Source organism: Eptesicus fuscus, chromosome 10 (genome assembly GCF_027574615.1).
Source record: "Eptesicus fuscus isolate TK198812 chromosome 10, DD_ASM_mEF_20220401, whole genome shotgun sequence".
Classification (NCBI taxonomy): Eukaryota; Metazoa; Chordata; class Mammalia; order Chiroptera; family Vespertilionidae; genus Eptesicus; species Eptesicus fuscus.
In genome coordinates, this window is record NC_072482.1 from 73,451,523 (window position 1) to 73,467,687 (window position 16,165).

General features: G+C 39.9%; 1 protein-coding gene across 3 annotated transcripts; it reads left to right on the top strand.

Annotated features, from left to right (window-relative positions):
* The first annotated feature begins 399 nt into the window (after positions 1–399).
* On the top strand, positions 400–15,744 carry IL22RA2 (interleukin 22 receptor subunit alpha 2). 3 transcript variants are annotated; one of them, XM_054722533.1, is made up of 6 exons: positions 400–528; positions 622–801; positions 4,032–4,164; positions 6,519–6,697; positions 12,331–12,500; positions 13,504–15,744. In XM_054722533.1, the coding sequence occupies exons 2-6, from the start codon at positions 741–743 to the stop codon at positions 13,645–13,647; spliced, it is 687 nt and encodes a 228-aa protein (XP_054578508.1). In that variant the 5' UTR covers positions 400–528; positions 622–740; the 3' UTR covers positions 13,648–15,744. The 3 variants fall into 3 exon arrangements, with proteins under 3 accessions (XP_054578508.1, XP_054578509.1, XP_054578507.1); XM_054722534.1 differs by lacking the exons at positions 400–528; positions 622–801 and adding an exon at positions 2,778–2,835; XM_054722532.1 differs by lacking the exons at positions 400–528; positions 622–801 and adding an exon at positions 3,386–3,512.
* Positions 15,745–16,165: the final 421 nt, after the last annotated feature.

The following is a 16,165-nucleotide window of genomic DNA, read 5'->3' on the forward strand; positions in this document are numbered from 1 at the left end:
GCTCAAAATGATTTCTCCACATTCATCCTTTTAAAGACTCATTCGGTTTGACTTACTCAGAAATCACTCAAAATCTTTATCAGATTCGTGGGAACTGAGGGTGGGAATAGAAAGGAACAGGCATTACTTGAGTGGGGATCAGACCAATGAGTATGGCAAGGAGCGCTGCAGGGAGCCAGAGGGTGTGGAGGGTATGAGATGTACCAAGAAGTTTACTCAGAGAGCTTCCAATAAGGGAGGAAAAGGAAAAACAATCAGAGCCCTCACCTGCTTTGAACCACTGCCAGGGGCTCTGATAGCTGTAACTGCCAAGCACATCACTCAAAATCACACCCACTATGAGCTTCTCTGCCTCCAGGGCTCAAGTTCCCTTAAGATTTCTTGAGTTGCTCCATTCACTTACCAGCGAGCACCTTGCACAATTCCTGCCCTACCCTGCCCTTCAGTCCGCCAATCCTCAGTGTGTTTTTTTCCCTTTTCGCAGTTAATGAAGCCTCAATCCCTACAAAATTGAGCTTCCACATCAAAGTGAGTTACAGCAAATGTTTTTTGAAGCAATTCTTTACTTGCATAATTTCCCTAATAAATGCATTCAAAAATGAAATCTGTGTTTGCTTCAAGGAACCTCTGTTAAACGCAGAAGAGGATGCTCTGCATGAGGATTCTAATTTCCTCTTCTGATCAGAGCAGTGCTCTCATTCAGGGGATCACTGGTTGCCTGACCAGTCACACTCGCAACCATGACGCCTAAACATTGCCTTCTAGGCTTCCTCATCACTCTCTTCCCAACTGGTGCTGCAGGTAAGTGCTTCATTTCTTTTTAATTGCTCACAGTTTTGTCATCTGAGTGTGCTCAAGGGATTGTTAGAAATGGCATTGCTGCTTTTCCAGGCTTTGTAAAAATTCCAGCTTTCTTCTGTCTTGAAATAATCAGAACAGACGTGGGGTCAGTTTTTATCTGCAACCTGAATAACTAACTCCACGTGGACTTATTGAGTAGCTACTCTAGTGGGTGCAAAATTCATACAGGACCAACGTACTTCTGTCTCCTTAGCATTTCTTTTGCCTTCAGGGGACATGACAGCTTAGTGGGTAGAAACAGTCTCCTAAGCCAGACTGTCCGAGTCTGGATTTCAGCTCTGCCATTTACTCTTTAGGAAAACTTGGGCAATTGACTTAACGTTCCCGTGCCTCAATGTCTTCATCTGTAGAAAGGGAATTGTACGTATTGTGAGGATTAAATGAATTAATATATGCCAAGAACTTGGAGCAATGCCTGGCACAGAATAGAGTCAGTAAAGAACAGGTGCGAATTTGCTCTTGGTATTCACAGAGAACTCTTCTAGAGCAGAGACCATCATCACTCCAACATACCTCTGAGCAAGGCCATTAGGACCCCCAGTTAACAGATGGGTACCTCTCAATGTGAGTGACTCAAGTAAGTTTCCCGAAACTGTACAGTTGCCCAGTGACTGATTATATAAAAACAGTCTAAGCCTCCATCTCCCAGAAATGTGTGCAATTCTGCAGATTATGTCTTTGGTCCTTGGTAACGCCAAGGACTAACTTAGCAAAACATGGCAGGAATTCAGTGCTACCAAATGATCCTGGCTCTGCATCTTACCAGGTCTGTAACCTTGGGCAAGATAGGCAACTTCTTTAAGTCTCAGCTTCCCTATTGTAAATACAGTAATAAAAATACCTGCTTTATTTGGTGATTTGGGAATGAAGTAAGATGTAAAGCTTTGAGCACCATGCCTGATACATGTTTCACGTTCATAGACATTCATGTTCAATGAATGTCAGCTGGGAGGAGGAGGGGGAGGAGGAGGAGGAGGAGGAGGAATATCTCCAGCCTGTAGTTGTTTTGTTTTCTCCATTAGCTCTTCTCTTCCGAGGCTTTGTACTTGGTTTTCCGTGGTGACAGGCAGGCTGTGGAGTTTGCTGCTACACAAGTTCCTTCTGCTCGACAAGGCTTAGTTTTTTAGTCTGTGAGAGGAAGATGACAACAGTCCATTTTTCATAGAAAAACCGGGCAGATTAAATGAGTTAATGCAGATAAAAGCCCTTCAGTGTCTGGTACAGAGTGATTTTGCTATTATTTTGATGATTGTCTTACCAAAATTAGAGAAGAAATCCGTAGACAGATAAGGGACACCGAATCATCTATCTTCAGGGTAGTAAATCCACTCGAGGCAAGGGCTTCAGGAATTTGTGCCTGTCATCTCCCAAAAACTCAGGGGAGTTTTATGTACTAAATATGAGTGACTACGTAGCATCCTAGTGAGCAAAATTAATGGTGGCAATAGACTCTTTCCAAGTACACACCACCATGTGATGCACTGAAGGAGGTCAAAAAAATACCCCCCTCCCCCAAAATAAGAGTATTAACACTATTTGGGTGGTAAAAATAAACAAACATTAGAAAATAACACATCTTGAATGTTCAAAGCTGAGATTATGGGCTTAGGATTACTTGCTTCCACCTCAATGATATTTGAGCAAAGACTTGAGGTATGTGGAAATCCAGGGAGGAGTATTCCAGCAAAAGGGAAGAACCTTCAGTGGGGACCACACCCGCAGGTGGAGCAGGAGAAAGAAAATGAGGTCACGGAAAACAGGGGGTATGCTTCCTGACTCCTCCTTCTGCCCAACTTCCTAGCCCTGTTCAGAAACCTCGAACCTGCTCAGGAGGTGAAGCTTTACCTCTGCCCATCATAGGTTTACAGCTAGGACTCTTTAACAAAAAGAAAGATTAACAAGAGAAAAACAGCTTATCAATGCTTACAGAGCACATCACAAATGAGGAACCTAAACAAAGAGTAACTCAAAACGGTGGGTTAGAATTCTAGCTTATGTAGCATCTTCAGCAAAAAATAAATAAAAATACATTTGTAGAGACATGACAGGACAAATGAAAGCAATTTTAGGCTTCCAAGGGTGGGAAACTATGGAAAAGCAAATATATGAGAGGAAACTAATGAAGTGAGATTTGTTGGCAGATTCTTCTGGTGCCGTCTCTGGGCGGGTAAGAGTCAGTCTCGGTAAAAGAAGAATTTATATACTGCCTTTAATCAGAAAATGGGGCGGGGGGGCTTTTCCTGCCTGTATTGCTTACTTGCCTTCAGCTCAAAATAAGTTTTTTTGTGTGTCAAAAGAAGCATATTTTTGGGTGACACATTCTGGTTTTCTTCAGACTCTAGAATAAAGTATTATCAAAGGTCTCTTGCCTCCATGGGACTAAGTACAGGTGAGACTGCATCACCCTGTCACATGACCTGAGGTGGAAAGTACAAGCCATGCCAGAGCAAAATCATCCTTTCCTGCCATGATTGCTGTTGAGAGCCTTCTCAGGGACACTAGGCCCTTGGCAGGGTCTTGGGCAGTCTCCCTTAATAGCATGGGCCAGTTTATCGGAGCACTGGTGGTTGGGTACTTGAAGCCAGGATGCAGGCAGATCAGTGCAGACAATTCAGAAGTGGGACAGCAAAGCCGGCCTACCTGGAATATAGGTAGGTCCTCTGGGAGAGTTGGAAGACACTGAGGCAGGACCCAGAGATTGAGCAAAAACCTGAGAAAGGAAGAACTAAGTGCTGGGCTGAGGTCCCAGAGCCAAAATTGATCCAAGGCAAAATGTTCTATCAGAGTAGCCGTAATATAGGGCTCCAGGGAAGGTGGGAGAGTGACCTTGGCATGGGTCTTTCATCTCAGTCATTACATTCCATGACCATCAGGGGAAGGGACTAAGGACAGTATTTTTCCACTGCCCTTGACTTCCTGTACGGTTTGGGAATGCGATGGGAGGATATCACGTAGGTGCTGATAGTCTGAAACACAATTGTCCTGAAACCTCAGCATGCATAAAAATCATCACATCGAAGATTCAAAATGTTGATTTCTGGGCTCCACTTCCATCATCCGCCCTGGCAGCAACTTCTTTAGGGAATCCCAACTCAGGTATTACATTGAAAACTACATTAACAATGGTGCTCACATTAATGTTCAGTGTTTTCCCTTCTCTATTATTTTAGAAACTCATCCAGCCCCTGAGTCTCTGAAGCCTCAGAGAGTACATTTTCAGTCCCGGAACTTTTACAACATTTTGCACTGGCAGCCTGGGAGGGCTTCTGCCAGCAGCAGCATCTACTTTGTACAATATAAAATGTAAGTAATGTGAGCTTCCTCCAACTGATAGACACGGCCACTGGGCGAACATTTTCTAAAATGCAATGGGAGGTAAGAATCTGAGCATTTTTTCAGTTTCAGAGAGACTGAGAAAAAGCAGAGGTAAGGGACAGGACTGTCTCCTCTCCCCTGAAGGCCACCTGGTGACACAAAGTGCATGATGTCGTGCAAAATGCTGGGGACATATGTCATCCCGTGAAAAACTAGCACCACGACCTTACTGGCTCAGCCTTAGGTGTCACAGCAGTCTGGCACATAGTGGGCGCTCAAATAACTATTTGTCAAGCGAGTGTTGGAAACAGCTTGCTTAGCATACAGCAGACGCTTCCCTAAGTTGACACTATTAATACTGAAAAAGAAGTTGTGGGACACATGGAGGTCAGTGTGTAAAATATATCTTTAACGTAAAAGTCATTTTTTAGAGTGTGTTTACTATTTAGAAAATGCATTTCAAAAATTAATGACTCCTGTAAGCATGAACACGAATTGGAACGTGCTGCGGCGTGTTCCTCTCGTGTGAGCTTCAAGCTAGTTCTGCGGGATCGTTGCCAAACCTCAGATATGATCAACTCCTTTTCTGGACCGAGGCCTGGAACAGAGGTTCCTGATTTGCAAATGGCAGGTTTTCCCACACAAGCATTTCCTGGGGTATTTTTGAGGCGCTTTCCTCTCTTACATAGTTTGCAGTGCTGACTGAACATGAGACAGGAAATATGACCATTTATTTTGAAGGTTTTTCATCATAAATTTAGAAACTAGGTGTAGCTCTGGACCAAAATAACAATTTTTTATTCCATTAAATTCATCATGTCTCTCCAGCATCGAGTAGGTCCAAGGTCCAATGTTTCCATTCATCAACCTCTCACTAACTTCAGAAGGAATATTTCTAGAATTTTATCAGTCTGTAACTACTGCAGCTTTTCTTACATTGAGGTAAAATTTACAAAGCCTTACCATAAAGATTTCTCCTTTTCAAAAACAGATGCGTGCATAGCTGGAGATGTTTCCAGCATGTAGGGAGGTGGGAGGAGTGTTCCTTTTTGTCCTTCCTCCTTAGGCAGTATAAACAGGTCCAAAGTGGGCCTATTTGTGGTCCAATGCAAAAGGTGGATTAGGAGTTGTTTTATCATGATACTAATGAAGGTTAAACTGTAAGGCAACACAGAAGAATTTTACATTTGTAATTCTTTTTCTTAACGAAGGCTCCCAAACGTGTGTAAAATTCAGACTACCTGGATCCCTTCTTAGCTCTGTGGTATTTTCAACAGCACAATGCAGATCTGTATTTTTGAAATCATTCATTTTGGTTTAATCCAGTTCACATGGGTCTATAATTAATATCTGTCCCATTTGGGGTAGGACAAAAAATAAGGTATCACATTAATAGAGAGGCCAGTCATTACAGCTAAATTCAGTGAGCAAAGACAATTTCTCATCAATAAATAACAATTAAAAAGCATTAAATCGTGCTTAATCTATGTGGTTGGTTCTTTTTTTATGGTATCTTCTGATACAGTGAAACTGCTATCATATAGTTCACAAAGTAAAGATATCAGCAATATTCCTATGGCTAGAAAGTCATAGATTTCAAGTCCTTCAACAAATACGTTGAAGCCTTTCTCCTGGCCTCTAATTCCTGCTCTGCTCCCACCGTTATCTTGTTGCATTTTCTCTGATTTGTGATGGTAAGGAAGTAAGCATTAATCTTCCCCTTTGCTGTTACACCATCCCCTAGTCTCAGGATGAATCAGCCTATCTGTCTCTGCCTCGCTACCTTTTTAGCAATTTTTATGGGCACCCCTCTCTTTTCCAGCTCCTCACTTAGCACTCACTACAACCCCCACTCTCTTTCCAATAAAGAAATTGATCATATGTGTTGGGTAAGCATCACCTGAGATAAAAAGTAGTAGCAACTTCTCAGAATCAGCCACATTACTCAATAACAAGCTGATGAGAAGTAAAGAAAACCACAGAGTTGGATCCTCAGAAGCATTAAGGATGTGGAGAGCCAGTTCTCAAAAATAAAAGTTGGTCCATAGACCAGAAGAAAAACTTCACAAAGTATTTTTTTTTAAAAACAAAACAAAAACAAGCCCTATGCCCAGCCTGTATAACCAGAAGGTGTTGGGCTTGAGTTTATCTTTCATCAAGAGAACACTTTGGTTGACAAGAAGAAATCTTTTTAAGGATACTTCAGAGTAGCCATAAGCTTTCACAGTAGTACTGATATTGGAGGGCAATTTTCAACCAGTCTAAAATATTAATAGACTGAGAAAATTGCAGACTCCTTCAACAGAAAGAAGACACTCAAATTTGTCTTTTCCCTTTTATAGCTATGGACAGATACAATGGAAAAATAAAGAGGACTGTTGGGGTATTCAAGAATTATTTTGTGACCTTACCAATGAAACTTCAGATGTTCAGGAGGCTTATTACGGAAGGGTGAGGACGGCTGTGGCTGGGACCCACTCAGCCTGGACCATGACACGGCGGTTCATTCCCTGGTGGGAAAGTGAGTCCATGGAGTTTCTTTGCATTTGCTTTTCCTGCCCTTGAATAGCCTTCCTAGAGCGTGTCTAGTTGCGAGGCTCTGTGCTCTGCAGAGGTCCACACCATCATCTCTCTTGATCAAATACTCAGAACAACGCCAGAAGATGGCTGTCACTACCCTTACTTCACAGCCCAGGAAATCAAGGCACAGAGGTTTCAGTAGTTGCCCAGCCTGCATAACCAGATCAGGATTCAAATTCTGTTGCATCTGACTGCAGAGTTGACACTCTGTCCCTCTGCCAGATTGTTACCTCCTAGGTAAAAAAAAAAAAAAAAAAAAAGAGTTTTAGACAGCAGAAAGGAGTTGTACCACCCGAGACCCCTCCTAATAAAGGAGGTTAAATTCCTGAAAATACTCATTAGAAGAATTTTCTGTTGAGGAAATTAAGACTTTTGCTACCTCCCCAAAGGGGAGACCAAAAGTTCGCTCTTTTATCCATATCTTCATGATGTATATTCTTTTTATAATTTTAATCATAATCCCAGAATAATATTATAATCAAAGATATAAATTATGAAATAAATCATGACCAACAGACCTAATATAAAAGTGTAGACAAAAGGGAAAGAAAAAAGAGTGTTTAATGCATATGTACAAAGATATGCATAACAAAACCAGAAAGAAAATGTGTTACATATTATAGTCCTCATAAATGCAACTAGTCATGAAGCTGTAGTTAATATTTTAAATTTCTTCTCTCATTATTAATTCAATGTTCACTTTCTTTCCAGCCAGAAATCAGCTCTTCAGTCATGAGGAGTTTGAGTTCTTTTGGTCTTTCTTGTATAAGCTGGACATACTCTTACATTCATTTTTTATCACAGAATAGAGAGTTCTAGGAGGCACCTCAAGGGATATCAGGCTTACTGCTCCCTGACCCCAGTGTATCTGTAACAATTCTATTTCCTCTTGATAATCAGAACCAATCGTCCCAGACAACACATGGGCCTTATTTTCGCCTTGTTGGTTAAATGGCACCGAGAGCTTCAAACAGTTAGGAGGCAGCCTTAACTTTCAAGTATTGGAAACTATTGTTGTTATTAGCCAGAAGGATTAAGGATCAAGTGTATGGGAAACAACCATTTCATGAATCAGTTGCTATGAGAATTGCTTCTCCCACCACCATGTCTTGTATCTTAAACCAGTGAATTCTGTCTATGGGAAAAACAGCGCCATATATTGGTCACAAGATTAGAGCAAATACGAATTCCTAGACAACTTCCCAAGGTGTTGTCTCCCAAACTGAGTTTTCAATTACCCACTTTACTTCCTACAAAGCCCCACTGCTGAGATAGAATATATGGTAAGGCTTCACTTCTTCCCTATTAACTTAGTTCTTCTGTCAGAAGCAATGTAGTGTGGGGTGCCATGCTCATGCATAAGGCATTCATTACTACATCCATGGTAGGGGGTAGTCAGGGGGACTGCTGATAACTACAGCTTCTGTTCCAATGCCACTTGCCCCCTCCCCATGGAAAGAGATAAAAATATCTACTATATAAAATGAACCATGTACTAGGGTTGGCTCATCTTACTGGGAAATGGGACACTCAGCAGTGTCAGTCCAGCCTTGGCAAGAGGAAGTCCATATTGTTGAGTCTATAGCCTCCATCCATGTCACACAACCTTTTTATTCATGAGCCTATCAAGCAAGTATGGGACACTAGGGAAGTGGGCCTTCCCTGCCTCCATCTAGATTTTTAAAACAGCTTTATTGAGATATAATTCACACCCCTTATAATGTGTACAATTCATTTTTTTGTATATTCACAAATATGTATAACCATCATCCACACTCAATTTTAGAACATTTTCACCACCTCAAAAAGAAATTCCATACACATTGGCTATCACCATCCTGTCCCTTTACTTCTCCAGCCTTTTAGCCCTACGCAACCACTCATCTACTTCTGTCTCTACAAAGTGCCCTGTTCTTGGCATTTCATATGAATGGAATAATATAATATGTGGTCTTTGGTGACTGGCCTCTTTCACCTAGTATAATGTTTTCAAGGTTCTTCTTATTGCATCATATTTTAGTACTTCCTGTCTTTTGTGACAGAATTGTATTTTAGTATATGGGTAGACCACGTTTTGTTTATCCATTTCTCAGCTGATGAACATTTGAGTTGTTTTCACCTTTTGGCCATTATGAATAGTGCTCCCAGAGGAATTCATGTACAAGTTTTGGTGTAGACATATGTTTTTATTTCTTGGTGGCACATACCTTAGGAATAGAATTGCTGGGTCACGTAGTAACTCTACGTTTAATGATTTGAGGAACTGCCAGACTGTTTTCCAAAGCAGCTGTACCATTTTACATTCCCATCAGCAGCGTATGAGTTTCTGGTTTACCCACATTCTCAGAAACATTTACTTACCTGACTTTTTTATTACAAAACATGTGGAGAATGTAGAGAAATCAAAGCTCAAAAGTTCAAAATTTCATGGGATATTTTCAAAATGCATAGCACAAGTAAATGTGGTATGTGTTTCATCCAAAATTCATAGAGGTCCAACAAGCCCAGTGAATGTTTCTTAGTAATAGGGGGAGCAAAGTAAAGCAACTTGTCTTTCACTTGAGAGGAAATGTCTCCAACAAACCACAGAGGAAATTTAATTACAACATTCTGCTTCTATGTATCTTACTAAAGCATCTATTGTGCCTAGTACTTTAGCCAAACAAATGTAATCAGTATCATGTGATCAATTTAGTCAACCAACAGGATATCCTGTGAAAGGATCAATGACTGTAGATTATTTGTGACAGAGAGCCAGGATGACAATGAAAGCCAAGTGAGCCTTGCCGGTATGACTTATTGGTCAGGGCACATGCCCAGGTTGTGGGCTTGATCCCCAGTAGGGGGCATGCTGGAGATAGCCTATCAATGATTCTTTCTTATCATTAATGTTTCTATCTCTCTCTCCCTCTCCTTTCTTCTCTGAAATCAATAAAAATAAAATATTTTAGTAAAATGAAAGTAAGCTAGGTGAAAGGAAATTTTTCTGATACTTTCTAACTATTGGACAAAGGAAGGAAAAGATTCATTCTCTACAGCAGTAACTGTATATTAAAGGCTGTGTTGATTGGCTCCAGAACAGTTACTATAATGAATCACACAATGGTCACCACCTGGGTGCATTTACAATTATCCCTTTTATTATTCAACTAGTGGCCCAGTACACGAAATTTGTGCACATTAAAAGGGAATTAATTAGAGGAAATATTTTAATATTGCTATTTGCCCTTTCTATATAATAGAAGTGTCAGAGATTAAAGAAAATTAGTAAAATGTATATGAAAATCTTACTCCTGTCAGAATCTGGGGTGCGCCGCGGGACCCAGAGTCAAGTTCCCGCCCACCCGTGTGTGTGCCTCAAAATTACGCGAGACCCAGCCCCAGCCAGCCCCATCCCCATCAAGCCCCGCATGATCAGCTGCCTCCTGCACGCCCCCTACTGGGGATCAAGCCCACAACCTGGGCATGTGCCCTTAACCGGAATCGAACTTGGGACCCTTCAATCCGCAAACCAAAGCTCTATCCACTGAGCCAAACCAGCTAGAGCCAAGGTGTATTTTTGATGCACGAATCTCTGCTGTTTCCCCTGGGATACAATAGTACTTTTGATTTTCAATTTTGTTCAAAGGAATTCCACTGGCTTCCATTTGACCTTTCATCCCATAATAACTTTCATGCCACAGCTCAGAAAACCAAAATGGGCATTGATCCTGTCAGTTGGTATGTATATCTCATTGAATCTGCTTTTATTACCTGACAGCTACAAGAACTCACAGTGCATTCTGAGTCCCCAAGGATTACTGTCAACTCAGAATCAGGGTCCATTATTGGCCAAATGGTCTGTACTTATCTTTCTCCAGTTTGCAGTTACCCTCAGGGAAGGATAAAAGAAGATGTATCTTAAAACTTGCAGCATTATTACCTCACTTGCCTAATGATCTAACTGGTGCTATGTCCCATTAGAGCCAAACTAATTGGATCATGGCCAAAATGCTAGATGTTTAGAAAAAGGCATATTTAGCTTTCCAATTCTTCAACTAGTAGGAGTGGAATGAGAATTAAGCATACCAATCCATAATATCCAGCACATCTTTTCTTGGAATAACTTGAAATTCAAGCCCAATCCACTGCACCAACAGTTCTCTATAAAAGAGCAGACTCAAGAAAGCCTTGCCATCAAAGAAGAGAAACAATGAAAGGTGTATGTTTCAGTTTTGACTCAGTTAGGAATTAAGAATTTCACAAGTTCAAAAAGATCTGAGATTCAAATATATTCAACTTTAATGTTTCAGAAAACATCAACTTGAGGTTGTACCAGGTTACAGAGCCAAATACTTAAACCAGAGTTCAAAAGTACTAGTGATGAAGGAAATAACTAATAAATAGGACTACACTAAAATTACAATGTGTAATTTTAACACTGCCCCCACCAGCTTGAAGGGTTGTACTCATGCATGTGGGGTGCATGCTTTCATGCTGTTTCTTCAAAATTCTCACTCTGCCATCAGCATGATGCAACTGGAAACATGATTCATCGGACCACATGACTTTTTTCCAATGCTCGACTGTCTAATCCTTGTGTTCCTGTGCAAACTGGAGACGTTTTATCTTGGTAACTGCAGCCAGCAAAGGTGTTTGAACAGGCCTTCGGCTTCCATATCCCATACAATGCAGTGTACAGCTAATTTGCCTACAAACATCAGGTGGTCATAATAATCTGGCCACTCAGTATATATATACTGAGTGGCCAGATTATATAAAATTATGGGCTGATTTATGTGTGTGTGTGTGTGTGTATGTATGTGTGTGTGTGTATATATATATATATATATATATATATATATATAGTAAAAGAAGCCAGGCACACAAAAAAGTATATATGATATGATTCTAAAAATTAATGTATATGTAAATAGAAGTCAGGACAATAGTGGTTATGTTCTGGGGTTAAATACTTGGAGGGAACATGGAGGCGATTTTTGAGTGCTAGTAATGTCCTGTTTCTTGATCTGAGTGGTAGCTGACAATTTGTTGAACCATATCCTCGTGATTTATTTTTTGTCTCTATCTATTTTATAGGTCAATAAAAAGTTAATTTAAAATTACAAAATTCAAACCAAATCAACAAAAATAACGTATCAACTTTTAAACATGAGCTCACAATAAAAGCACAAGGAAGCAGATGGAGAGAAGCAAGTTTGGAAGCAACAAACACTGACCTATTCAGCACTTGAAATATTGTAATATTGAAAGCAGCTAAAATAAGTTAAATGATATAACAAAGGGAATAAAAACATAATCAATAAACAAAACTTTAGACTTCATGTTCCTAAACAATCACTGCATGTGGAAATGATAGATGTACTCTTATAGTTGGAACAGTCTATTAGTCTTTGAAAATAAAAAATGATCTTCAAAGCTTTTTCTGATATTTATATTTTAGGTATCAGCAGTATCTCTTCATAATGATTTTTTCCAGGTCTCTAAATTTAATAATTATTTATTATGCATAATGTAGCCATGTGGAATATTACATTTTTAATGATTTATCAAAATTTCCTATTCTTTCTCCAGCAAAAATAGGTCCTCCAGGCATGAATATAACCCAAGTCAATGGATCCTTGTTGGTGATTCTCCATCCTCCAAAGATACCATATAGAAACCAAAAAGGAAAAAATGTATCAATGGAAAATTACTATGAGCTAGTATACCGAGTCTTTATAATTAACAATTCACTAGAAAAGGTAAATTCAGATGAATAGATAATTCTGGTTTTGTTTTTTTTCCTTTTGTTCATTTGACTCACATTTTAGTCATAAAATATGTCTTCTCTCTTGCTATTCTATTCCTTTTCATTTTTCCTGAGATTTTTTTTTTAGTTCCTTCTCACCTTCACCCTTATTGATGAGGAATTAGTGCTTGGCATTAAATTAAGAATCTGTGTATATGCATGTGTGTTTGCATCTTTTCAGTCACTCAGCTTGTCTCCACTTGATATTCCCTGCACATCTAAAGATTGGTATTAACAATATTTAATTCTATTTGACTGCCACAAATATTCATTTTTATAGACTTTCCACATCTTGTTTTTAAGTGGCTTTTGAGCCGGAGCATTATATATTTGTGTCATTTTGCTATGATATTTTAATTCATTGTCAGTGCCTTTATTTGGATTTGGTGGTTAATTGAATGTTCCTTTTTTGGGGGGGGGGGGGTGGCCATCTAAGACAGGGTTCCTTAAGTTCTAAGGAACAGAACCCATTCGAACTGGTTCAAGTAGAAAGTAGGTTAGTGGAGGGGAGGAGTTTAATTAGGAAATAACAAGCAATCTTAGGGACAGCCAGAAGCAAGCGTAAAGTGCTGCTCAGCTTTGTAATGCTGGGAAGGAGAAATGGGGAAGCAAGTCTTCAAGAACCCTACTCTGCCTCTCTGTGGTCACATGTTGCATGTCTACAGCTGTCTCCAAATCTACTCAATTCTCCTCATTGCACAGTTCAAATTCTTGGCAAGAGACTGACCACTGGGTCAGTCAATCAGCAGCCTCATGTAGTACCTACACGGTCACTTGACCTGCCTCTGTATTAGGCTGTGTTCCAGGACTCTGGAGAAGGAGACTGTGACCGGGAAGAAACCCCACAGCCCATCTACTACTGTGACCAGGAACAACTTACTAACTGTATCAAAAATAGAGCAAACCAGTGACTTACTGAAAACCATTTATCATCTCTTCTTTTCCTTTGTATATAGGAACAAAAGGTGTATGAAGGAACTCACAGAGTGGTTGAAATTGAAGCTGTAACACCTCACACTGGTTACTGTGTAGTGGCTGAAATATATCAGCCCATGCTAGACAGAAGAAGTCAGAGAAGTGAAGAGGGATGTGTGAAATGACCTTGACGTGGTGTGGTGTGCTCTGCAACGTGAAAACCAAAAGCTCTCTGGGAATGGGATGGCTCATGCTTGAAGTATCTCACTGAAAATTGTTTTTATTCTTCTTAAAGCAATGTCACACTTTTGGGACTTCTTTGTTTTTCCATTATTTCTTCCTTTATATTTCATTGTAAACTGAATTTAAGCAACATATCCACTTTCAGCACATTAGAATTTAAAGAAGCATAGAATAAGGGCTCTCTGAAATATAGAGCTTTACTTCCGAATGTAACATCCCTAACAACAATCTCCACTGTTCTGAAAAATGTAAGAACCAAGGAATAGGAGGTATTTAACAAACTGTTGTTAAATTAATTTTTGACAAATAGCATTATAGACCAGCAATCTTGAAGCAATCTTTTTCACTCTCTATTGAGACAATTTGAGATAGATGTGCCAACTTTTATATGAATGAACATTTTATATGAATGAATATTTTCCCATATATTTCTATTTTATATAAATACTAGAGGCCTGGTGCACGACATTCGTGCACTGGGGGGTGAGGGGATCCCTCAGCCTGGCCTGCACCGTTTTGCAGTCTGGGAGCCCTTGGGGGATGTCCAGCAGTCGGGCATCCTTAGAGGCTCCCACCACCGCTGCTGCGCTCACCAGCCATCAGCCTGGCTTCTGGCTGAGTGGCAGTCCCCCTGTGGGAGCACACTGACCACCAGGGGGCAGCTCCTGCATTGAGCATCTGCCCCCCTGGTGGTCAGTGCACGTCATAGCAACCGGTCATTCTGCCATTCAGTCAATTTGCATATTATCCTTTTATTATATAGGATATTTTTGCATACATAGATTTTCTATATAAATTATTTCCACTTAATGAACCAATTTTTTAATCTATGTAAATAAGTATAGTACTTGCAAAGAACCTCAAGATCTCTGGAGGAATATCTAGATTATGATTATCCACAATAACATCTAAATACTGAAGGATGTCTACTCAATCAATTTTTCTCATTTAGCACATACTCATATTAAGGTTTTCTTTTCTGTTTTTATTTTGTTTCTTAATGTTGCTTTAGAAGAATTCAACCTTATTCTCAAAATCATGTATAATATATTTCAGCAACAAAATAAAAAAGGAACCTTAACTCCAATTTATACCACACTCGCTACTCTACCTTCCCGATGAAGGGTCTCTTGCCAGTTGCACATTCGGAAATTCTATGTACAAGGATCTTATGAATCACAGTTTGACTGGAGACATGGGATGGCTGAGGACCAGGTGGATATGTTGGCTTGAAGCTGAGAGCACTCAGTGGGTGATAGGTTTACTTGGGAGAGGGCCTGGTGTTGGCAGAGATCATAGGGCCAGCTAAAGCCCCCCAACAAGTTCCTAGCAGCTCCACTGCCCTCCAGTAAAGGTATGTAGCCTAAAGCTCAGTGTAATGAACAGAAAGCTGCCTTCTTCATTTTGGGCTTTATCTTACATATCTGTTTAAGGTTGTCTTTCTTGTGAGAAGGTATACTTTGGAGAACATTTGCACAATTCCTCATGAAAATTGCTCCAAAATGTGATAAAAATATATTCAGTGCTTCTGGTCACATACAGTTATACACAATGGTAAATGGATTAAAAATTATTCAAAAATGGATGGAGGGAGAGAGCAAGAGACACAACAAGAGCTAGAGAATTGGTTCCATTGCTTTGCCCTATGGTCAGAAAAATATGAATGTGAGCATAGACCTAGAGACAAAAAATTCCTTTACCCTATGTTTTTGAATTATGCTTTTTCCTCCTTATTATCTTTTTTGCCTTTTTTGAGGAGTAAGGATTGCATGTGGCCAAGAGCATTTAAGTTTGTGAAATTCAGCAGTTCTGAAGCTCGATTTAAAAACAGTTATTGTTGCCTCATGAAAGTGAATAGGTAGCACCAAGTTTGGGATTTGTTTTGCTTTCATGCTTAGGAAAGTCACTTAGGCATGCTTAAGCAAGAATGAAATACTTTGTAAAAAAAAAAAAAAAGAATTGTCACATTCTTCATTGCTTTACGCATATGCGGTCATCCTATTTCAATAAATCTTTTAATTTTTTGCTTTGCAATTTGACATATTTGTTATTTGGTTTATTTAAAAGAAGGATAAAATTGGCAAGTCTCTCAAATTTTTTAAAAATATATTTTATTGATTTTTTTATGGAGAGGAAGGAAGAGAAATAGAGAGTTAGAAACATCAATCAGCCGCCTCCTGCACACCCCCCACTGGGGATGTGCCCGCAACCAAGGTACATGACCCTGACCAGAATCGAACCCGGGACCCTTCAGTCCGCAGGCTGACGCTCTATCCACTGAGCCAAACTGGTTAGGGCCAAGTCTCTCAAATTAAATTAGACTTCTTAGACCCACCATAGTCCCAGCCAGAAGGAGCAGTGTTTAGCAGAACCCCAAGCATTCAGTGATCTTGTTCTATGATCGAATTGCAATTCCACTGTTAAGAGTTTCTCAGGCCAAAAGCTTTGGGGCCATCTCTA

Bases quoted from the DNA above. Each gene is read 5' to 3' on its own strand.
- IL22RA2 (XM_054722532.1), top strand. From the start codon at position 3,401: ATGGGCCAGTTTATCGGAGCACTGGTGGTTGGGTACTTGAAGCCAGGA. The intron at 3,513-4,031 runs GTAGGTCCTCTG...CTATTATTTTAG, and splicing joins CCGGCCTACCTGGAATATAG to AAACTCATCCAGCCCCTGAG. The intron at 6,698-12,330 runs GTGAGTCCATGG...TTCTTTCTCCAG, and splicing joins GTTCATTCCCTGGTGGGAAA to CAAAAATAGGTCCTCCAGGC.